Raw genomic sequence first — 24,544 nt, 5'->3', positions numbered from 1 at the left:
GATTTTTTCAGCCTCAGAAAATGGCACAAACACTGATTTTCTAGCAGAATAATACTGAACACTTTATACGCAGCTTGCTTATTGAGATTTCAAAGGTGAAAGCTACTGAAAATTGAATCCTTTGGAAAGCAGATCTGCAACTTAGCAGTGTATTACAATACTAACAACATTATTACTAGAGCATGTAGAACTGCAAATAAAGCTCTGTGATGCTGTGCTACAAACACCCATGTTGAGAGATCTCTCCTTTGCAGCTTTAACACCATTAACAGCCATGACAAGCCAATGAGCAAAAGCAAACAGAAACACAGTGGCAAGAAGTCACATAGCAAGGTCAAAAAAAAAGTCAGGGGAAGTAAACACAGGTTTTCTTATTTCTAGTCTTGAGATACTAAGGACCACTCCAAGTATGTATTATGAAAAGTCTCAGGCACCTATCAAGACTTTCTTTGATTATGGTAATAAAATTAATGGGGATTTAAGGTGCTCTATATTTTTTGTAACCTCCTAATTTCTTTCCCTTTTTAAAAAAATGTACTCCAGCATTCTACAATTCTGAAGCATCACATTATGTCCTCAAGTCTAGTCAACCATTTTATTGCCTCTAACCAAGCATTTCAAAGAGCATTTTGTATTAGTAACCTGAAGTCTTGGAGCCAGCTTCTGAGAATGAAAAATATTTCAAGTCTATTAAAGCAGTTTGGGATAGCCTTGCCTCTTCTTAACCATCTCCCTGCCTTGCAAGGACAGTATTTAAATCAAAACTAACAAAAAACAAAAAACAAAAACAAAAACAAAAAAAAAAAAAAAACAAACAAGACAAACAAACAAAAAGAAACCACTAGTAACATGCAGAAAAAAGACCACTGAATCATGAAATGGTGATGCCCATGTGTGATCCTGACTCATGTATCTTCTAATTCATTACAGCCCTTCTGCCACCACAATCACACAGGTCAGACAAAACTTTTAACTGACCAGCTCTGTATGTCAAGATGAGACAAACAGCAGTCTCCAGACAGCTTGGCAGCCAGCGTATGCCACCTGACAGGATTGAAGCTAGGCGTCATAGCCCTCAGCAGCAGTCTAGCAGTGCATGCTCTCCCCAGTCATGTATCCTAAAACCAGACAGTCAGGGGAAGTTCTGTCACAGTCATACATATTTTTCACGCAAGATCTACATACAGGTGGGCACTGGCCACATACACCTGGCATCCACACTGCCCATGCAAGCTACTGCGGGGAGTCTCAAGTTTTGGGTGAAGGAATTTGGCAGATTAACAGTATCACCTCAGGTTAGTCCACAAAGCAATTGGATGATGTGGCTGGAATAACGTAAGTGATGTGGAAGGAAACGAAGCATATGTCAATTAAAAATAGATAGGAACTAAAAAAATACCAGGATCTATTTTTCAAAGCAAAAGACAAGGGAAGTCTTGAAAATCTCGTTCATGCAAAGCTGCATTTACACCATGAAGCATGAAGTTACTTTAACTTGACCGTAACCTTCATAACTTGTGGGTTTATTGTTCATAAAACTACCCACATCCTTCTGAACTCCAGCAGCAGTAGCCAGCTTTATAACAACTCACAATAGTGGACTAGGTAAATAATCTAAATGGTGGTGAAGAGTCATCTCTTTTTCTATATTTGTTCTGACTTTCCCAGCCATTAGTTTCTTAACCTGAAACTCATTGTGCTTTACACTGCAGTTCAGAAGCATGACAGAGGCCCAGGTTTGTGAGCTGGTTGTCTCTTCAGTAAGAAAAGCAGGAACCACTGTGCCGTATCCTCTACTGGATTCCCTTGTGTATTCAGCATCATTTCCATTTCATGTTGGGTCTAATCTACACTCTTTTGCCCAGCACTAGTCAAGGAGAGAGCTTAACTGACTGAGCTCTATATGGGAAAAAAAAAATCAATTAAATCTGCTTTTAGCTGATAGGGCTGACTCTTGTCTTTATGCCTTTGCCACTGATCAATGATGGTTAATAAAAATCACAGTCAGCCTTACCAAGTGTTGTTTACAGCTGTGAGAATTTGATCAATGATGTAACTACCTATAATTAGTTAACAACTGATAAGAATGTATTCAGCAATAAATTAAATGCCTTAACTTCAGTTTGATTCTCCAACTTTATTCTTCTTACAGAATAAATCATACCTCTCATTAGTTGCACTTTATGGAATAAAAAATAGCATATTTTTCTCTCCCTTCACCTACAACTCCCTTCTCACTCTCATCAATCCATGTATGTGGGCACCAGAGATATTTTTCTTTAAGTTAAAATATGCAAATGTGATAGTGTTATGTATTTGTTCTCTTATTAAGTAGTTATATAAAATCTGTCTCATTATGTAACTGGTGAACAGAGGTTATATAACCAGGATTTCAAAAAACTATTTTGCTATTGGACTTCATGAGATTTTGAACTGTTTTCAAAGAAAGCAGGACTGGAACAGTACCAAATACTCTTTCCTACCATTGAATTCTTTTACAGTTAGATTCATGCTTTTTCTAACAACATAGCCATGTTGTGGTGTTCACATTGTGCCCTTTTGCCCATTGTTAAGTCTTCCCTTACACTGTAAAACTACTTCTCTGTCATTCCCTACTATACAAAAAATTCAGACTGTGAAAGGTGATGTTACTTTTATCGAACTCATGTGAAAGGTAAAGGAGAGGTCGCTGGCACCACAGCATGGAGGTAGGCATGGGTCGGTTCTCCAATGAAGTGGGATGTTATTATTAGCTACTGACTTGTTCTGATAGTGGAGTGGTTTTGAGTGATGCTATATTAATTGGTAGACTTTGGAAGCACAGTGTCAAGAACAGGATCAACTGACACACTTTCCTGTGCTTAAGTGCATAATCCTGTTTCCTAACATAGATCCATGCCCTTCTTTAGCCCCTTGTCTATTAAAACATTTGTGAGAGCTCCTGCAGCAGTAAGGTGTCCATGAATCTCCTCTGACACCTAACACCTTTGCACCTGCTCTTTTGGGTTTCACACCCCTCCTGCTAGCATTTGATATTACATCTTATACCAGTTCCGTAAAACAGCTGTTGCTTTGCATGGATTGACAGCACTTTGGCCAACTGTATCGGAAAGCAACTCGTCAGGAGCACTGAACAAATCTGAAGAGAATGCAAGCAATGAGCAAAGAAAGGCAAGATGAAATCCTGTCTAACAGAAATGCAAGCCAACAACTGGAAAAACAATTCTGAGGCTGCAAAATGTATGCACAGAAATGGTGGTCTGATTAAAATCAGCTGCACTTTTGCCAGTGATTTAAAAAGAAAAATTTCACCAAAGGTTGGCTTAATGCTGTTGGCTTCACAGTAGCAAGTTAAGCCCTTTATTATACCACTCTTCTCTGCTTTGTGGTCCTGAAAATCCTACACAAATAAAATTCGGGTTTTAATACATAAAATGCATGACTCCTTTGTAAATATCCAAAATTTCTACAAATGTGAAAATTTTGCAGGTTCTTTATAATCCCATTGAATGAGAGAGGCAGGAGCTAAGGATGAGCTTGTCTGGTGCCAGACTCAATAGCGAAATCCCTGGGAGATTAATGTCCTGTACCTCCTTATGTGTATATTTTTCATTTTTATAATGGTTACATACATTAAAAAAAAAATGGCAAGGGAAAGAAACAGGTTTGGAAGTTTACAGCTTTAAAGAATAACGGGCTGGTAAAACAACCTGTCTTTTTACATTTCTATTGAGACTGCTGGTGTTCTGCCTGCATACCCAGGGTATGACTTTGGGAAGTGTGAGTCACAGATCATGAAGACATATTACATAGAAATGCCCAGTAGGGATGTATTTGAAGTGTGCCCACACTTGCATAGTACTTCTGCCTCTGCTCTTCCTGCTAAATGTTTTCCTTTGCTAAGTAGGACTGGTCAGAAAAACAGAATCAGACCAAAAAAGCCTGAAAACTTTCCAGCTGCTAAATCTCAGTTCTTAAATTTCGGTTCTTAAAGGAAGCTTCTAAGAAAGATGGGGACAGACTTTTTAGTAGGGTCTGTAGCGACAGGACAAAGCATAATGATTTTCAACTGGAAGAGGGTAGGTTCAGACTAGATATAAGGAAGAAATTTCTTATGATGTGGGTGGCGAAACACTGGAACAGGTTGCCCAGACAGCCTCATCCCTGGAAGCATTCAACATGATATAGGTGAAGATGTCCCTGCTTATTGCAGGGGTGTTGGACTAGCTGACCTCTAATGATTCCTTCCAATCTAATGTATTTTATGATTGTATGATTTTGAAAGTTCCCAAAGTCTGTACTTGCTTATATCAGGACTTAGCTGAAACCTTCTATGCATCAGAAATACAAGATTTTATTTGATCTGTTGAAAACACAGTGTGCTAAAACAGCCAGAAAGCATAACCTTGCCATTTCTCTGAACTTCAAAGATCAGTTTATACAGGATTGACATGGAAAAGCAGGCTTACATACATATGCTCCTTCTTTGACAAAGTATTCATATGCTGTAACAGTCTCTGTCTCAGTCCTTCTCTTTGTACTACCCAGACCTCACAGAGAATACAAAAAACATTTCAGATTGCTTGCTGGGACTGCTCAGACGTGGTATGGAACACTGTTCAAAGCAGAATAACTTTGCAAAGCCCCTTTTCAATTTATTTTCAATATCAGAACATCTACCTGTAAGCATTTCTGTCTTGCTGTTGGTAGCATGGATTGTCTTGCCTGTCCTGTGACTGACAGCATATGCCACACCAGATAGTGAAGATGGAGGAAATAAGAATTTCTTTATCTTCCCTCTCTTCTCCCTAAAGTTTCTTCAGGTCACAGATATATAGATACGTTTGGCTAATGTAACATTATTAGCATTTTACAGTACGGAAGAACTAGCCCTTCAACAGAGCAAAGCTGTCTCTTTGAAGTATCAGCACAAAGCAGATATTCTGCCGTGCACAGGTAATGTTAATTGGGTGATTCAGTACGCAACTGTAGACAGCAATACTTTCTGAAGGAAGCACACCTCAAAATAAGGTCAAAGCAGTTTTTCTAGAAACCTATATCAGAAAACAAGTTATTTATAATACCACTTTTATTCCTAGAAAAGCAAATTAGTTGCATGTGTATGAAAATAGCAATAGGAACTCTATGCAACAGTTAAAATACAAATACTAGCATCATGCTAATCCTTAAACTCACACACACAAGGTACAAAAAAATTTAGAAGCAAATCCATCTATCCCTCCCCTTCCTTCTGCACCTACAGAGTATGGTACCCAGTGTAACCCTACTATGCTAGGGGAGGGACTGAATAACATACAGGGCATGCATCTCCTAAGGATCTTAGCTAGAGGAACAAATTCAACTCTACAGAGGAGTCTTATCAGCTATGTGCTATCTCAGGGAAGATTGTGCCCTAAACTTCATAGTGCACCTTCCTCTGCTGAGCCTGGTTACTGAAGCATAGAAATATCTGTTATAAATTGGCTACAAAAATGCAATGTCACATATTGCCTTTTCTAAAATTTACATTTGATTTAAATTTATATTTTCATCCATGTTCAGAGAAAGGCATTCATAATTTACAAATGTAGCCAAAAGAGATTTGAATTCAGCTGCAGATACATAAACCTTTTCTGCTAAAGTACTTACTTTGCAATTAATATTAATCTAACATTGAACTTAAGTAAAACTTTATAAAATTTAAAAATTTTGACATCCAACAGTAGAAGAGAGAAAAAAAATGGAATAGTAGACTTTAAACCAGCTAGTTCTTCCTTAGTCGTAGTATGGAATGGTATAAAACCCTAAGAAAATAAAAGATGAGAGCATACACATTCAATATTTTTTAATGGAGCACCAGATTACCTCGTTTTAAGATTCAGTGAGAATACTTACAGAGTGCTGGAAGTGGCCTTTAAAAACAGGGAAAGAGATTTCTATAAGAAATGAACAGACAAGTGAGCAGTGCATTTGCCTCCTGATGCTATGGCATAAGGCATGTCTCTCAAGGCATTACTCCAAAGGACACTCAAATAGAAATTCTGACAGAAGTCCAGGTGTTGGACATAAAAGTTCCTAGTAAGTAGGCTGATATAGCCACTCCCTGAAACAGGTTGCATTAGGCCAACAGAATGCTATGGTTTGGGGTGGGGTGGGAGGGTCCCCACATACTGAAAAATGTGGAGGTACCACTACCAGCTATTGAATCTATTAACAGAGAATAAAGATCCACAAGATTTCAGTTGTGCTAGAGCATCTCAATCATTACATACTTAAGCTTAAAACAGCTGCATTGAAAATGAAAGTGATAGATTAAAAAGGCAAGAAGTACAGTCAGTATTCATGCTGGGAACCTCCTTAACAACTGTAGTTTACCTGAAAAGTTGTATGATATAAGGTGTTTAGCATTTTGTCTTTCCTGAAGTTTCCCTGTTTACAAAACAAATAACAGACTTCATAAGAGTCTATGAATTTCTTATGTGGCTGACTGACAAATTCAGGCACAGAAACAGCTGATATGCCAGCAAAAAAATTATACAAATATATGGTAGCTGTCTTCACAAATTAGGAACTTCAATTCAAAATAGGTATTTGGTGACACTGTATGTTTTTGTGTAATAAGCTATTCTCACCTTCTACCACTTCTGGGTAGCAACTACAGTCATGCGTTATATGATCCATCTCATTAAAATATTTTTCCCCTTAAATTAGCTCATCATGTAATATTTTTTGTCTATTAAAAAAAAAAAAAAAAAAAACAACAAAACCTAAACACTTTTCCTAAGAAAGCAAAAAACAAAACAACCAAATAAACTAAAAACTTCAAGACTTCTCTATTTTTTGCACCTGTCATAAAGAAAATGGATAGAAAGGGTACAGGGAAACTGATTACTGAAGATGTAATTCAGCCTCAGCGTTCTGATGATCTCATAAAACTTCATGGGTCTGTCAAAAATTTTTGACTGAATTACAGGAATGTTATCAATCTCTTTGAATCCATTTTCACATATGTTATCAGTGTCTCTCTGGACATTATTCTATGTACAAAACCAAGGTAAAATTAGACTTTGATCATTTCTGCTGGGCAGAAGTTTGCTCTTATTTCTTTTGAAGTTTTGCATCGAAGAATATTGTTGCTGTCCTCTTGCATTTCTTTAACCTTCCCTGAAGAAAATTTTAAGCATTCAAAAGTCAAATAAAAATTGGACTTCTAGAAGATGATGAACAGCAAACAATTTTAGCAATTCTCTACCTTATTTTGTGTATCGGTTCCCAAGTTTTCTCCTTTTTTTCCTAATGTTGTAAATGTAACACATTCACCTACTAAAGCAAAGCTTGCATGTACTTGCTCATTTACACTCTCCAGGTCCCAGTGCTCACGCCACAAGAGAGAATGGTGACCAACTCTTATGAGCATTTCACTGGATTAATAGACATTAGGAACAATTGTATTGGGTAATAATTGATCTAACCTGTTGAACATGGGGTCATAAATTTTTATATTGGGTGTCCACAGCAAGATGCTGGCAGCATAGGGGCTGCAGGGTGTCCTCTGTGGGAAGAGATCAGGGACTGCCCCAAGCTGGACACAGACAGTTCCAGCCAGCACCAAAGGACCCATCATAGGACACAGCTGAGCTCCTCAGCCAAGTGTGTGATGGCACTCTAAAAACTTATTTAAGAAAGGGGAAAAACACTGGGGGGGGGGGGGGGGACGGGGGGGACGGGGCGGGGTGTGTGTCACAGAACAAAAAGAGTAAAAAACAGCAGAGGGAACACCATGGTCAGAGCAGGAGCAGAAGCAGGTCCTCCATGGTGAAGCAGACCTCCACACCACAGCTCACATAAGACCCATGCTGCTGCAAATATATCTGAAGAAAGTGAAGCCCATGGAGACCCCATACTGGAGGAGAGGAAAAGTGTGAGGAGGAAGGAGAAGCAGCCAGAAACCACTGTGTAGTGACTATAACTCTCCTTGCCTCCCTACACCACTCAGGGGTGGGAGAGGAATCTGCAGTGAAGAAGTGGAGTCGACCTTGGGAGAAGGGTGAGGAAAGATGCCATTTAATGTCTTTGTTTCTCAGTATCCAAATATATATTGGCAAATATTAATCTTCCCCAAGTACAGTCTTTTTTGCCCACAATAATAAACAGTAAACAATCTCCCTGTCTTTTATCTCAGCCCATGAGCTTTCTTATCCCATTTTCTCCCAATGTTGTGCTGAGGAGGGAGAGGGAGTGAGCGAGCAGCTGGGTGGGTGTTTGGCTAGTAGCCAAGGTTAGCCCATCACAACATTTATAGTGTCTTTCTGTTTTCCCTTTTTAGACTGTTAAGATCAATTAAATATTTTAATTAATTAAATAGTTACCTGCCAGCGACTAACACTTGTGGCCCATCTGAGAATCAAACATCAGACACCTATTACATTATCAAGGACACTGATGCAATTGCTTTGAATAACATCAGCCATATTGAGTACACCAAAGGCCAAACACTTTGCAGCATTATAAATCATGTGACAAAAGTGTTCCTTTAATTGTCTGTTTGGCTTCCAAAGCTGCCTTGTAAATGTTAACGGGAAACTAATTTTATAAACTAAATCAGAAGAGTTTGTGTAGTCTACTTCCCAGGGGTCACTGCAAGTATATATTAAGTGCTGGCCTTCAGGCAAACGTAGAAACACAATGGACAACACTAATATTTTTCTTCTTGACCTTTTAGACCATGCAGGCATTATATTGTTTCCAGTTTTTGCTGTTATATAGTTATTTGCACAGCTCCAAAATTTTTGCATAGATTGTAAGTGAACCCTTACCCAGTTGCCTACACTCAGTTCTAGTGGCGTTCAATCCCATTGCATTGGAGACTGCCAGAAGGGAACAATGTTTTTGACCTTTCCAAGAGAGACGCTGGTCTCTTAGGACTCAGCCCTTGAAAGACTTGCAAGCACAGTCAGGTTTATGTGCATAGACATAAGTAAGCCTTTGCACTACAAGGCCTTTAGAAGCAACCAGAAAAATACTCACTGATTTTAACACAGTAGTGATTGGGGCTAAATTCACCATTCTAGTCCACAGGTTTGAATATACTCACTTTTCCTAGATGCTTATATTTAATTCCTCTGCCTGTTCAGGATATATGTTTTTCTGATTCCATTATGGCTCCTTTTTACCGCTTAAGTTTTACCTGGTTGGTCCCCTATCTTTGCTACCTGAAGGAGGAGGAGAGGAAGGAGAAAGGAGACCTGCACTGTTTGCGCTGTTGCTAGCTAGCATTTCTATGCCGTGTCCACTTATGATGTGAAGCTGTTTGCCCTTTATTTCTGTTTCCTTCACATCATTTTTTAACAATTCTTTTCACATTAACTTACAGTGAAAAGTCAGAGGGAAAAGTTAATTACCATTTGCATTTCCTCAGAACAGAACATAAGCATGGCCAAACCAGATCTCACATAAGCTTAGTCCACTCCAACATTGCCTGTAAATCACCAGTAACAGACGTTTGGAGAAAAAGTAGGATTCAGCAAAAAGCCTGACACTTCTCCCTAAAGCTCCCCCCACTCAAGCCCCAGGAATTAGGACATTAAGAATCTGAGAAATAGAGATGACATCTGAAACTGCGGTTAGGTACCAGCCAATGGTTTCATTTCTCTGTGAACAATAAGTCACAGAGCAGCAGTGGCAGAGGGCAGTTATGCATCTAACACAAGAAACAATGTTGGTGCATGCCTGGGAGTCCTTTTCTCAGTCTTTGTTATATATTCATACCATGCCTCACACGTAATATCCCTTTCAGACATATTTATACTCATATCAACATGCAGTGTTGTTTATAGAACTCTCCATACTCTTTTTAAAGGAAAACCAGTACTGGGAAAAAATGAAGGTTGGTATGTGAATTTAGCTGTCAAAATGCAGTTCACTTTCACAGAAAACAGCTATTCACAACCTGCTCCTCATCACCGCTGGCCAAATCCCCTTTGGGACCATGTCCTCCTTCATATATCAGAATAAATACAAGCAAAATTTAGTCATTTGAAAATCAAAACAAAGAAGCTTGGTCCCACTTAACTGCTGCTAAGGTATTTTCACTGATACTACTATTTAAACATTATTGCTAAAAACTGCAAGGAATGTGATTTTATCTGTTAAGAAAACATTTTAAGACTGTAATAAAGTACTTATAAGCCTAATATAAAAGGTGGAAGAAACATAGTTTATTTTCTTACTTCAAATGGGAGCTCTGCTATTTCCATATTTCCAGACAAATCCAGTTTTTCCAGGTTTTCACAGTCACCCAGTTCTGGAGGGACCGACTTCAAATTATTGAAACTGACATTGAGCACTTTGAGGTTTTTTAAGCAGCCTGTGAGAGAAAGATAATTAAAATCAAAAGAGATAGAGGTAAAGTAAAAATAAAAGGCATAGCCAGTTTACCAAAGAAAAAGCTCCTTAAAAAAAAAGTGCTGATGAATAAAAGATTAATAAATATTTTCAGCAGCGGTCACTAATGGGTGGGTGGGAGACAGACAACAATGTTGTGTTGCATTCATGTGGACTTCCCTTAATCAGCAAGGATTTTGGTGAGAATTTGAAAGGAAGCGGCAAAGACTTGCAAAGATCTTGATTCTACCAGGGATGAGATACTTACTGATCTTATCTGAAACTACAGAAGCCACTTTAGAAAACTTGCCTGCTAACTGAAAAGTACTTACTATTTTTTATGGAACCTCTTAATTGGGAACAATCAATCCTACTAAAATTACTACATCAAGAATTCTGTATTTTTTATCCAGAGTTTCATACTTTTGATTATAAAAGATAATGGACAAGTGTGTTTGTTTCACTATTTTCTTCATTGCAATTTATCATCCTTGTCAGCTTAATTCAGACCATTACAATATTCTAGGCTACGTTTAGTCACATGTACTTTCTGTTTCTTTAATTAATAGCATTACATATTCTCCAGTAAAAACAGGTTTAGAAACATCATTAAAAAGCAAAATGTATTATACTGAAAAAATGCAAATTATACCGTGACATAGTCAAAAGGGAAGGAAGTAAAGAAGTTGAATGTATCAAATAGCTGATGTGTTAGCAACAGGATCCTTAAATACATACATAACAAAATGAGAACATTTAACAGACAGCTGTGTTATTGATTACACAAATGATCATAGAATCAGAATCATTAAATGGTTTCAGTTGGAGGGGACCTTCAAAGACCTTCTAGTCCAAAGTCCAGTCCAAACTGACTTTGAACACTTCTCCCATGATGAGGCATCCACATCTTCTCTAGGAAACCTATCCCAGTGTCTCACCACCCTCATTGTAAAAAAAATTCTTTCTCACAGCCAATCTAAATCTGCCCTCTTTCAGCTTAAAACCATTTTCCCTTGTCCTGTAACTACAGGCCCAAGTAAAAAGTCTTTCTCCATCTTTCTCATAAGCCTGCTTTATATACTGAAAAGCTGCAATAAGGTCTCCATGGAGCCTTCTCCAGGCTGAAAAACCCCAACTTTCTCAGTCTTTCTTCACAGGAGAGGTGCTCCAGCCCCCTGACCATTTTCATGTCCCTCCTCTGGTCCCACTCTAACAGGTCATGTCTTCCTTGCACTGGGAACTCCAGAACTGGATGCAGCACTCCAAATTGGGTCTCACAAATGTGCAGTATAAGGGGAAAATCACTTTCTTTGATCTGCTGACCATGCTTCTTTTAATGCAACCAAGGACATAGTTGGTTTTCAGGGCTGCAAGCACACAGTGCCAATTCATGTGCAATTTCTCATTCACCAGTATCCCCAAGTCCTTCTTTTTGGGGCTGATCTCAATCCTTTCATGGCCCAGCCTGTATTGGTATTGGAAATTGCCTCAGCCCAGGTGCAGGATCTTGCATTTAGCCTTGGTGAACCTCAAGAGGTTCACATGAACCTACTCCTCAAGCCAAAGTCCCTTAGGCATATCAACTGTGCCACTTAGCTTTGTATCATTTGCAATATTCCCCTCTTCAGTGATATTCCTGTGATATCGCCTCTAACTAGTGACAAAGTACAGCATTCACAAGCAAAAGCAGCAGTAAGAAACTTACATGCAATTCACCAGTTGAAATCAGGAGATAACATCTTCTATTGGCAAACTAGTACAAGACGTACACAAGAGTCACAATTTCATATTATGTCAGTCTTCTATTTATAAACAAATTTTTAAAAATAATCTGGTGTTTCATGAGATTTGGATGACACTGGAAAGAATCTCTCTACGGTACATCTCAAGTGCTCAAAACTGTCATAATAGTGAGCTTATCCTTATGGTACTAATGCTTATTTAAACTCTCTCTAAAGTAAAAGTTATTTTAGAGCTGATCACCTTCTGCAATGTGTGGAAAACCTTACCAGAGGCCAGATGGTGCTTCCACAGGCAACGACAGAGAAGAAACATAAGGAATTGAAAGCTGCACATTTTTTTCCCTGAGAAATTGCTGTTTTCAAAGGGAGAGGCATGCAGTTTGATGGCTAATACTAGCAGCCACCAAATCACACAACATTTTACATAAACCCCAGAGTCTTTCTTAGACACAACATTGTCTTCAAATGACAACTGGGCTATCCATGTTTTTCTTACAGGTGGCAGACAAGCCATATATGGTAAGAACTCTGTTATATTAATTTCTACAGGTTGCAACAGAGAAAAATATAGGAGCTTCCACTCAGCTTCCTCCCAGTTTTAGCTCTGCCAGAAATAGACACTGAACTGGTATTTCAAAATTCAGCTGACCTTTTAGGAAGGTAACGAGTCTTTCCTATTTGCTATGAAGTGCTGTTTTAGTTAAAAGAGCAGAAGCAATTTTTTCTGTAAGACTACAACAGGTATTGTTTTGGCAGTGCATTAGTGTCCCACAAGGGTTATTGGGGCTGGTACAAGAGTGTAGTAGAAGCACCTTAATGGTGTAAACATGTGAAGTGCCTTATTTCCAGACTTTTAAGCACATGGAAGTAATAGAAGTTTAGCCTATCCATGATGAAGCCTCACCAGGTTTAGTATCATGATGTAGACAAATGAAGGTATTATATCACATGCTAAGTGGCATATACAACCACTGCATTGCAACAAAATAATCACTGAAGCAGAAATGCCATAAAATGGAGCATTAGAGAATCGCAAATAAATTCCTCATCCCATTAATCCCTCAGTGAAGGAGAGTAAATCCCACTGGAATGAAAAAGGAACTACTTACTTATTAACACCGAGAGGTTTTGTCTTTTCTTTTAGCGCTGGGATATTGTACTGGGCTTGTCTGGAATGGAGTTAATTTTCTTCATTGCAGCCCTGTCTATGTTTTGGATTTGTGACCAAAGAGTGGTGATAACACACCAACATTTTCACTATTGTTGAACAGTGCTTACACAGCATGAAAGTTTTCTCTTTCTCACTCTGCTGGCCCAGTGAGTCAGCTAGGGGTGGGTAAGAGTCTGGGAGGGGAGAAGTCCAAGACACTGGACCCCCATTTGCCATACTAGAGCATATAACATCACATTCAGCAGTGAAATCTGGGGGTGGGGAAGGAATGTGGGGAGAAGTTTTCCAAGGTGGCTATTGCTCAGGGACTGGCTAGTCATTGGTGAGCTGGTGGTGAGTGATACTTTTTCATCACTTGTATGTTTGCTTGTTTGTTTTTCTTCACCTATTAAACTGTCTTCATCCTGATGCACAAGTTTTCTCACTTTTGACTGGCCAAGCAGATGTGGGAGGCTGAGCAAGCTGTGTGAGGCTTAGCTGCCTGTGATTGTTAACCCACAACAGAGGTATATGCTAACTTTCAGCCACCGAAATTTCTACTTCTTAATTCCATTAGTAGCTGGAGAACAAGTCACCTAGCACCACCAGCCTCCTAGTCACCCTCTTGTCTGACTCTGTTGAGGTGATGTACCTCTGGTGCATAACTAGGAGACACTGAGTAGAATTGCTTACAAAAAAAAAAAAACAACCAAAAAAAACCCCACAAACATCTAACTACCTTTCTGAGCAGAGTGATAGAGACAAGCATCGCTTCCCTTTCTGAATTTCTTGCCTTCTCAAACCATGAGTTTTCAAGCTTGTTTCTCCTTTCACAGTTTTTAATATGTATGTCAATGTTCACAATAGTTTGTCCCAGCTTGCAGGTGTAAGGAAGTGAGTAAATAGAAGATGCATCACATTTTTTCTGGTCATATATAATGTCTTTCTAATCTGACAGAAGTGCACTACAGAATCTACAGGCAATTGCCAGTAATTGCTGTAGCTAACGTTATGAAAATTACTGGAAAAAAACACGAGTCTTACAACTGAATTTAATTCTGATAACAAACAGTACATCATAGCTGAGTGGGATACAATTCACTGAGATCTGCCTGCAGGGAGCAATCTCTCGCAATTCTGTGTTACAGCTGTTTTTTCACCTCTAGGCTCTCCAGTGGCTTAAGTTATGCCACCTGACAGCTGAGCAGTAGCCAAGTATTAACCCTTCTTCTAGGACCATAAGACATACATAGCACTCACTGGGACCTCCTGGATAAAACCCTTATACCATCACTTCATATAATCTCATTTTTTTATTTATTTCATTCCTTATTAAAAGTAGTTTGGTTTTTTACATCCACTGCACTTACAGAAAAACAAAGTTAGAGAGTTTCATCTTTTCCATGATTTGGAATGGTTTTCAGATTGCCAGTCTGAATTTATTCGTAGACGTTTTATAAACATTAATTCTTTTGCCAATTTTATCTTTAAATAGCTCTTTTCCTTCCCTGATGTTTACTTCTGTGATGTTTTCACAGGTAGCAGACATATCAGAAATTATTTTACTAAGCCAGTTTTTCTAATCTCCTCTCACAAAATAAAAATTCCTCTCCTCAAATAGTCCTAATAGACTTCTTTTGTGTCTGTTCCCATCTGTAATAGCTTTTCTTGAATTTGGGTGACCACAACTTTATGTATGTATCACACTAGACTGTCTTTCTGTGAATGTTAGATTACGGATTTTATTTCTTCAGTTACTTGTATTTAATGAGCTCATGACTTCCTGCACAAATTATTAGCTGCTGTGTACATGACCTTGAACTCTGTAATCATTAATTTAATCTCCCTGCTTTCTTGGAAGCCCATCTGCTCATCCAGGCTTTCATATTTCCTTCTGTTTGTGCAATGTCAATAACACCCAAACTGTGTCCGCAGAAAAATTCAGTAGCCTAGTTCCTCAAAGTTTCTTAATTAAGAAATAAATTCAAAACTGATCCTTGAGAAACTCCACCAGTGATCTTCTTCCTGACCGATAGCTTGTCTTTCCAAATGAGTGCCTTGTGGCCTCTGCTTTAGCAAGTTTTTTGCTCATTTTCACAATGTTGTATCAAAATCCATTTTATTAGATCAAACATTCATTTTCCATAGTTCATTGTATCAAGTACTTTATGGAACATCAGATAGACAAGACATACTACTTGAAGATCAACCATCTTCTCAAAAGAAAGACTGAAACCAAATCAGTTGAGCACAACTTGCTTTTCCTTTATAAATTTTTAAGTTCAACCTAGTTTCCATTCAGGTCCACATCTGTAATTACTCCCTCCTCTAAAAAAACTGTTTAAAGTCTTACAAGCAACAATCTTCACAGGGATAGAATTAGGTTATATGAGTTGCCTGAACAGTAATCTAGGTTACAGACTGAGACCTTTTCCTTCCTCAGAAAAAAGGAGTAAGATTGTCACTCTTCTTTTCCCCTAAACCTGTTAAACAAGACTGCTAGGCTACTTTTGTGAGAGAAGGAGCACATATATATGACTATAAGACAAGATTCATCACAATTCAAAATTCCCAAATCTAGATATCTTGGCTGAAGGAGTGCAAACTTGGGGAGCAATGAACCCCTAAATTACCTTCAAAAGTCATAAGCATTGTCAGTAAAATTCCAGCCATTCTCATCCACATTTGGGGTTCATTGCAGTAACAGCTGGAGGATTAGGAGGGAGTGAGAGGGACAGTAAGGCAGTATGAACGACTTTCACTACCATGTAATCCGTATTTAGGAGCTTATTTATACCTTCTTAGTGCAGTTCTCCAGTCTCTTAGGTGTGGTGCCTAGCCACCCCCAGGCTATATATAAGCATGCAATGCAACCATTGAGGCAAGCTTAGGAGGGGACAGAAGGGGTGACACCCCTCTCACATAGGCACAAATATAGGGCAGGATTAGACTGTCATACCTGCCACACATATATTTAAATAATACTCAAGCACAACTTTTCAAATAAAAGTAGTAATAATAAGATCACTGCTGCTATAATGCTGTTGTTAGCTATGCTTAATGACATTGAATTTTCACTTCTGTAAGAAATGCAAATTAGGGAGTTAAACAGCTAACATCTCTGTGTTTTCCAAGAGAGGCAGTAAAAGCGTAATGAAATCCATGGCTTCCCTGGCAGTTTCACAATTAAGAATATTTTATTTTTAAATTGGAGCTGCAATGTTATAGTTGTTGCCTAACATAGCGTTTATTCCCAGGTTAAATTTTTATTTCATTATTTTAAAAAATTAAACCAGTAATTAAACTCTATAATTTTGGATGGACAGTGCAGCACAGTAATAACAGTAATGCAACTTGACCATTTTAAAAAGCCTACATTAGTGTTCTCAATACGGTGTCAGAGACAAAGTACAGATGAGGTTACAGAGAGTCTTTATTACTTAAGAATCCTATTCAATGCAAACACAAGTCCACTTGTATAAACTGGAGTAAAACACAAAGCAATTTTTTGCATTGATCTGCAGTGATCTGATAGCAGCTTTCTATGGGCCAAGACAAATAGTCTCCTATTTCCAGTCTTCTCTGTGGAATCAGTGACATTGCCTTTGATTTATCTGAAAGGAGATATTGATGTTCAAGCTTACAGGTAACAGTTAAAACACCAATTTATTCTTTTTTTACTTTTGCTCAAAACATCCAAGCAAAGTAGGGATGAAGACTTCCTAAAATCCTTTTGCATAATAAAATTGTAAAACCTCTTTTTGGCACTAAGACTTATAAAAGCTGTGGCACTGCAACAGATTGACCATGGGCTAGTAGAACTTCACTCTTTAACCAACCTTCATGTGTTCAATTAAAAATATTTAAACGTGCTGAGAGAAATTGCAAGCCACTAATACAAACAAAAATAAAAAGGATAAATTTGGGGAATTTGATCTGTGCACAGAGGAGTATTAGTACAATGTAAGGGCCAGGGGAGGAAGAAGGTTTTCTTGTAGGAAAATAGAGGTAGAAAAACATGAAGTTCTTGTGGACTGAATGGTAGAGAGAGATAGCTTTGGGAAAAAAAATATAGGGTGAGGGTCTACTGAAAAGTCTAAAAAGAAAATTAATTACAACAAAAATGCAATGAGCTGAATTGAAGATACTTTGGTAATCAGAAATTCTATAGAAAAGTATGTGACTTCCTGTTGTCATGTGAGCAGTTAAGCTGAAACATGGACTCTGATCTCCCTGGAGATCCCCAGAAAAGAGGATAACTCCCAAGGGCAAAGCAGAGTATTATACACTCAGTCTCCAGGATGGGAAAAGCTTCCCCAGCATCAGAAACAAACAGGAAGTAAAATGTTTGGGAGGGATAGAACAATACATCTTTATCACCTTGGAAACTGAAAAAGCTTCTTCTTGGATAAAACTTTTCCATCATAACCAAAATGGTGTGCACAGCCTCCAACATTCCCACTAAGACCCAAATGAATACTGAGAAATAAATCAGTTTGCTAATACCAACCTGCTCTGTGTAGGAACGTGTCCTAACATTGTTATACATAATGTAGTTACATAAAGCAATATGACAAAGTCAATTGATAGGAATATTTTGGCAAAAATAATTCATGTAATGAATAGTTTCCACGGCAGTCTGATCTCAGCACCCAATGGCACTATTTAAAATCCATTCAAGAAATTTAGCTTAATAAAGTATTGGCCTTTGCAAGATCCAGTGATGCCAAAATTTTTAAAGCAGTATGTTTCTATTACATTTTAGCACAATATTCCCATTTTTGATAGCTTAAGCAGATGAATAAATAAGATTGTTTCCTCTCTAGTTAGTTCAATTAAAAGAACAATTTTGTACTTTTGTGATGTACTAGCCAATGGTTAAATTTTGAGGAGCTTACTAGCTGTTCAAATAGGAGCAAGCCATCACTGCCTTAAAGCAGCTGTCATCCTCCTAAAAACAGTCAACTTGAGACGGAGGGTTTTAATACTTTCCCTTCAAATGGGAAATATAAAGAAAATTTTCCTCAGTTGTATACAAGACTGAGCTGTTGGACATGTAATATTCAATAATGAATAAATGCCAAGTGTAAAAGATGAATCTGCAGCTTTTCAGAAGTAGACTGCATTTAAACTGAGAATACATATTTTCTTCTTGGAAACTCACACATCAGGACACTAGGAATCTATTAATAGAAAAAGCTATTTTAGGTACCTAGAAATCATTAAAACTGTATTACTCACGGTTTTCCCCTCTGAGTTTTAGGAAATTGGATTAATGGCATGCACAAATGAAATTGTATACTGTAAGATAGGGAGGAGACCAAAACAATTACTGTGATTTCTTATTAAAATATGTCTCAAAAGCACAGTTATTTTTCCTCTGAAATATCTGGCATATCAAAAATGTGAGAGAACATAAATGAACAAATATTTTATTAACAGCTCTTTGAAATGTTTCATGAGTAAGTTCTGGGACAAAAAATCCTGATACACCCTCACTATCCCATCCCAGCACAAAAGCGTTGGGATCATGTGAAAATGCAGTTCACCACTTTCTCTGTGAATATTTTTGAGTACAGCAATCACTAATGTACTAGTATTAACTGATATTCAGCAGATGCACTGCAGTCATGCAGTCAGAGTCAGAACTGCAAACTCACCTAGAAATGATTGCCAAAGAAAATCCCCCAGCTACCCCCATGTTCGTTTTTTCTGTTATTCCCCGGAAAACCAGACCTGACAACTTTGAGACAGGCAACTACTCCATTTTACAGTTTTCTCCATTTCTGTTTATTTGCTTCCCATGGAAATATTTGCTATTCCACAAAGAGAATCAAATCAAAAGTATTCTCGTCTGTTTTCTGACCCAAATTTGGTCTGTTCAAGTGCATAGATGATTATAGCTAAGAGTATGATTTGAAATATCTGAGAATGGATTCAAGTCTTTCTTTCTGATTCAGAGTAGAACATTCCCTTCTAAATCAAGTAAAACAGGAACATGAACTTCAGTTCCTGCAGGTATTTTAGTCCAAAGACTGCTATGCAGTGATACATTTTTTACTGTAAATATTCTTAGCATCTCCTGTTCTCTCACACCTTTAAGGCCCTCTTGTGAAAATCAAAAGTAGACCAAACATGGCTTACCAGTATAGTTTCTGCTGGATGATTTGTTGCTCTAAACTTGGCTTTGATTCTGTCTGAAGATTAAAGACTCAACAGCATGCATGTCACTGCCAAATTTAACCATCTGTCATTACTCTCAAGTATGTTTTAGCTGTGATATTTACCTACTTGCTGCTGTTTTGTAAACAGAACACAAGATGATGAATGCATTAGCACTTAACCTTTCCAGAGACCTTACCTTCTGATTTAGCACCCAGTCCTCACTCCTTGCTTAGAGCTCCCAAACCAAATCCACATTGATTATTTTCCCTGTGATAATTTAGCAGCTAGGTGAATAAAGTATGAAAGGTTTCATTTTGAAGCAGCATCCAAAAACTTCAAAATATCCAAGACTTTTCATAATAATGTCTTATTAAAATAATGAACATTTCAAATACATAGTAGTGTTTGTCTGTATGCACGTATAGTACATGAAATAAAAATACAGCTATTTGCAAGCATGCCACCTTACATGTCCACAAAGAGAGCATTATACAAATTGAGATAAAAACTCCTCTGTAATTTATGCCATAACAACAAGGGTATATCCACTGTATTACTAATAGGTGGTCTATCAACACAGGACATTCACTAAGACTGAAAATCATTAGGCAGTTTTGGCAAAAAAAATGTGGAACTCTTCAGTTGCACAGTCCTAGATGGGCTTTTTTGTATTGTTTCTTTTTAAACTACATTGGTAAATCTGTGTCTTTGTCTGGATAGGCTAGAATTGCTGCTGTGATGTAGAATTATTTTATGAGTAAGATCTATGGCTAACCAGATTTGTTAATTTGGTTATGCAGTGTCTCAAAAGGAAAGGTTCAAAAACAGGTTTCTCCAGACGAGTGTTTAGTACAATCATGCCCACTCTCATATAATGAATCTTGACAAAAAATTCTGAACAAGAGTTCACTGTTAAGAGAAGGATGGTGAGTGCTGTAACTTTATGTCTGAGGCAGGACTTACAACAAAAGGTTTCCTAACATTCACTGGCCCTTCCAGCTAAACATTTACATAATAAAAGTGCAACAAAAACATTAAGAGGAAGAAAGCAACACCTTCAGTATAAGCTAGAGGGATGAACATATATAGGAAGGAAAGTGAATAAATGGGAGTAACGTGAAAGCTACTGATAAGCAGAAATCATCATTTAAATGTGATTGAATGAACAGTTATTGCTTCTAGAAGCATTTGAAATTTTCTTCCCAGTTTCCCTAAAAAGGGTCTTATGCAGCCTCTACATTACCTTCCACAAAGAATTGGTTATGACAGAATGATGGAAATTTTATTCTGGAAACAGACTTTACTACCATTCATAATCACTTTCTCTTGGGGATTATTTTCTTTAACCATGCACAATATTGCAAGAAGAAAGAAAAAACTTTCTTAGCCTTTACCTGCCTCAACTGTCAAGCAGTGACCCTTTAAAATCTTATGTTTAGTGGTTTAGGGTAGCCTCTGGAAAGAAATTATGTCCTTTCCCCTTTCTTCAAGACCAACTAGTAGAAGGTGTTTGTCCATTAAACTCACTGACCCATCTGAGTTCCACGGTCAAAGTGCTAACAAAACAGTTAGTTTATTTTATGTCCATTATCTCCTGCTTGTGTCTTGTTTATGATTTGTTAGTGTATTTAGCTGCTAGGTTGAAACTACAAAATATATCTCTATGTCAGTGGGAATTTTTCTGTGTAAAATATGTTAGTAAATAAATCAAAAGCATGAGTGTTACTCTATTAATAGAGTAGAAAAAGAGTAGAAAAGTATGGAAGAGTCTAGCACTGATTTCTGTGTTTTAGGGTGGTCTCTCCTTGTCTTTCTTAGTTAAACCTCTGATAACTATGGAGGTGGAGGTTTTAGTTTTTATCTTATTTTTTTAAGTTGTTAGCTCTTAGCATATATATGGAATACCAATCATGGGGAAAGTTTAGGACTGTTGCATTTAAAAACAAGGGCTGATGTATTAGTACCACTGGGTGCATGGACTTGACTATGGGGATCTCATAGCAGACCCGGTTTCCTCAGCTTTCAAAGATACCACTGGCTACAGCAACACTCGTCCTTGTAAGACCAGTAAATCCCTCTCAAACCGTTACAGTCTTTCAAACAAGCTTTTAATATTGTACGATCAGAAAACACAGGAGAGCCAAACACTAGAAGTCTTATTATGTAGCTTAAAATAACAAAGACCGAAGTATGTATGCATTGAGAATGTGTTTCTCCAAAAACCCTGATGACATGTTGGATATACCACTTTATTAAATGGGGATCATTACTGAACTCACTACAAAATTCAAAAGGTGAGGTTTATGCAACATTATATTTTTGATCCCTTTTTACCACAATCTTATGTTTCAATTAATCTTGTTTGAGGTTTATAATTCTGTAATACTTCTGGTTTTCTTAACCTGTAAGGAACATAACACACCACCTGTTCTCAGAAAGAACTTTTGATCTACTTCAACACAAATAACTGCCTTATAGTACTTACAGTCAGATAACAAACGTGTCAGATTTTTCCCATGTGTAAGCCATACTATACACATGGTATTGCATACAACTAAGCAAGTATAATTACAGCCAAAGAGCTGTAAAAATTTAGAAGGGACTGTTCACTGGAAACAAGCAAGAAGACAAGTATCATTAATTTGATAAGGATATCCACGGATGTTCATTTCCCTGTAATACAGCAAAATGGCATAAGCATAAACAGCTGAATATCTTGAAACCACTTACCAATTTCCACTGGGAGGTGGTTGATTTGATTTTTTGACAGCTCCAGTACTCTCAAATCTTGAAATAATGCAATGTAGGCTGGAATGGTTTGTATCAATGTACTGTACACGTGCCATTCTTTCAGATAGATCTGTTCTTTCAGAGAATCTGGGAATTCCTGTAAATGAAATAAGAACAGGTAAATAGAGAGCATAAAGTTAGAATTTTGTTCTACCATGCAGGGGGGAAAAATTTCACAGCCAGATCTCCACACTTTGCCTTAACTATCTTGATATAGAACAGCAATTTGACAAACTCTCATAGGAGCTCTTTGCTTTTGAAAAGCATTACAGCTGTCACTACATATTCATTTTTTACCTGCTAATGCAATCATTTTGCCCTAAAACTGACACCTATCTGAAGCAGTCAACTCGTTTCGTGTCTCCCATATTATCTCCTTTCTTCAGCTGGAGGATTTTTTTAAAAACACATTTCAGTTCACACATCAAGACACAGTAAAATGCAACATGGAAGAGAAGAATGAGTGTGTGGAGAACATCTAAACAGAATTTGCCCAAAAAAAAAAAAAAAAAAAGTGTCACTACATTCTTAATACCTGCCAATGTTTCAAAATTTGTTTACCAGTTTACCAAGATAGAGCACAGTCCAAGGAACAGAAACATTTCAAATAGGTTACACACAACTTTTGAATACCTTTTTTCAAATAAGAGACTTAACTTCCTAAGTTATTTCAACAATGTTTGAAAATTTTTACTAGATTTCTTTAGGTAGAATAAGAATATTCGATTTTTAAATCTGTCCACAATCACAATTTATTCTTGTTTAGCCATGTAGAATCTTCTTTTTAAGAATTCCAGTATTGTTCCAAATACACAGCAAATAAATTTGCTTCTGAGTAATTTTCAGACTATTCTATTTGTCAAAAATTTCCAATGTATAAAAGTTACTGAAACTAAAAGTTTTAAAGCCTTTAATCCTTCCAATTTTTTTAATTAATTGATATTCAGTTCAGATGTACGCATCTTTGTTTCGATTATGTCATAAAATTTCTTGAACTTGAAACAGACAAAAATCAATTCGTAAAGTTGAAGGTAAGATCATTTAAACTCCACTTTCTAATGCAGCACCATAATTTACCAGGTTGTCCTGGATTTTATAACACTGTCCACTGGTAACATCTAAAATAAATAATCTGTATGAGGTGCTATCACTAACTTTGCTCTTTAAAAAGTCACATAAGAGTTTCAGCCTGCAATTCCTTTATAACTTCCAAATTTGTTTCCTGTGCATGAAGAATACAACACAATAGGAATTACTGTTTTTTATCAGAGGACATTACCCCACTTTTTTTTTTTTTTTCTAGATTTTATAGATCCCCTAAGACATTGACAAGAGTGATGCATTTTGGTTGTTTTTTATTAATTCTGAACTTCTTAACTAGGAATAGTACTACTTAACTCCTAGCTAAACTAAAACATCTAATTGTAATTATAAATATACTGGACTGTTGATTATAAGGTGTCCTTTGTTTGGTTGTGGCTGGCTCTAATTTCAGTCCTTTTCAAATTTAATCATGCAGACATTTCTGCCTTGCTACCTGCCTTTCCATATTTAATACAGATTGTTTCATTTCTTGTTTCATTTTCTCACTAGGTGTATATCTCATTGTGATCCATCTTACATATTTGTCTAATTATGGCAGTTAAAAAATAAAATGCCTGAAATGCCTCAGGGCTGGTAACGAGAAATCTCTGCAACTTTCTGGAGTGGGTTTCCACTCCTCCACCTTCAGTGTTGCACATTGTTCTGCAGCAAATAAAAGAATAAATGTGAGCTGCAAATTCAATTAGTGTTGTCTTTCCTACCTGTACAGAATTGAAAATGCAGCTCATAGGGGAGAGCGTGTAGCTCTAGTGTCATGGATGCCATTGTAGGGAAGAACCCCAATTCACAGAGAAAGCACATGCAGGGTAGGCATACTGGATTGAAAAAGATGTCTCAGTAACAGATAACATTTGCTACTCTATTTCTCCACAGTCCAGGTCTGTCTTTGTCTTTCTACTGACCTACTGGTTTTCTGTACCTTGTCACAACAGACCATCTCCAGCTCCTTACTGGCACATACAGCAGGGAACAAAAGGGAACGCTTGCTCCTGTGAAGCCAACAGAATTGCTGTTCTCCCAGACTGGAGGGAATATCCCACAGACTTCTCCTTGATACACTAAAAACAGTGCAGCACACAAAGCACTCTCTCAGATTAAGAGCAAACTCCTTCATTGTTTTAGAAAAATTAAACCAAAATATTTCTTGTTAATGAAAAAAAAATTTAATTAATCTTTACTTCTGTATTGAGGGTATGTGCAGTAACTGAAA

General features: G+C 37.4%; 1 protein-coding gene across 6 annotated transcripts in view; it reads right to left on the bottom strand.

Moving 5' to 3' along the window:
* The window catches only part of LRRC2 (leucine rich repeat containing 2), a 103,105-nt gene that overhangs the window by 26,227 nt on the left and 52,334 nt on the right, over nucleotides 1-24,544 (bottom strand). For all 6 annotated transcript variants that reach the window (XM_080373242.1, XM_080373244.1, XM_080373241.1 and 3 more), the window contains 2 exons: nucleotides 22,171-22,327; nucleotides 10,230-10,366 (listed from right to left, as the gene is read on the bottom strand). In XM_080373242.1, the coding sequence (XP_080229368.1) occupies nucleotides 10,230-10,366; nucleotides 22,171-22,327 (294 nt within the window). The remainder of the gene's footprint in view (nucleotides 1-10,229; nucleotides 10,367-22,170; nucleotides 22,328-24,544) is intronic.

Source organism: Falco punctatus (assembly GCF_963210335.1).
Source record: "Falco punctatus genome assembly, chromosome: Z".
NCBI classification, from domain to species: domain Eukaryota; kingdom Metazoa; phylum Chordata; class Aves; order Falconiformes; family Falconidae; genus Falco; species Falco punctatus.
The sequence above is the reverse complement of the archived record's forward strand: the minus strand, read 5'-3'. Positions and strand labels throughout refer to the sequence as shown.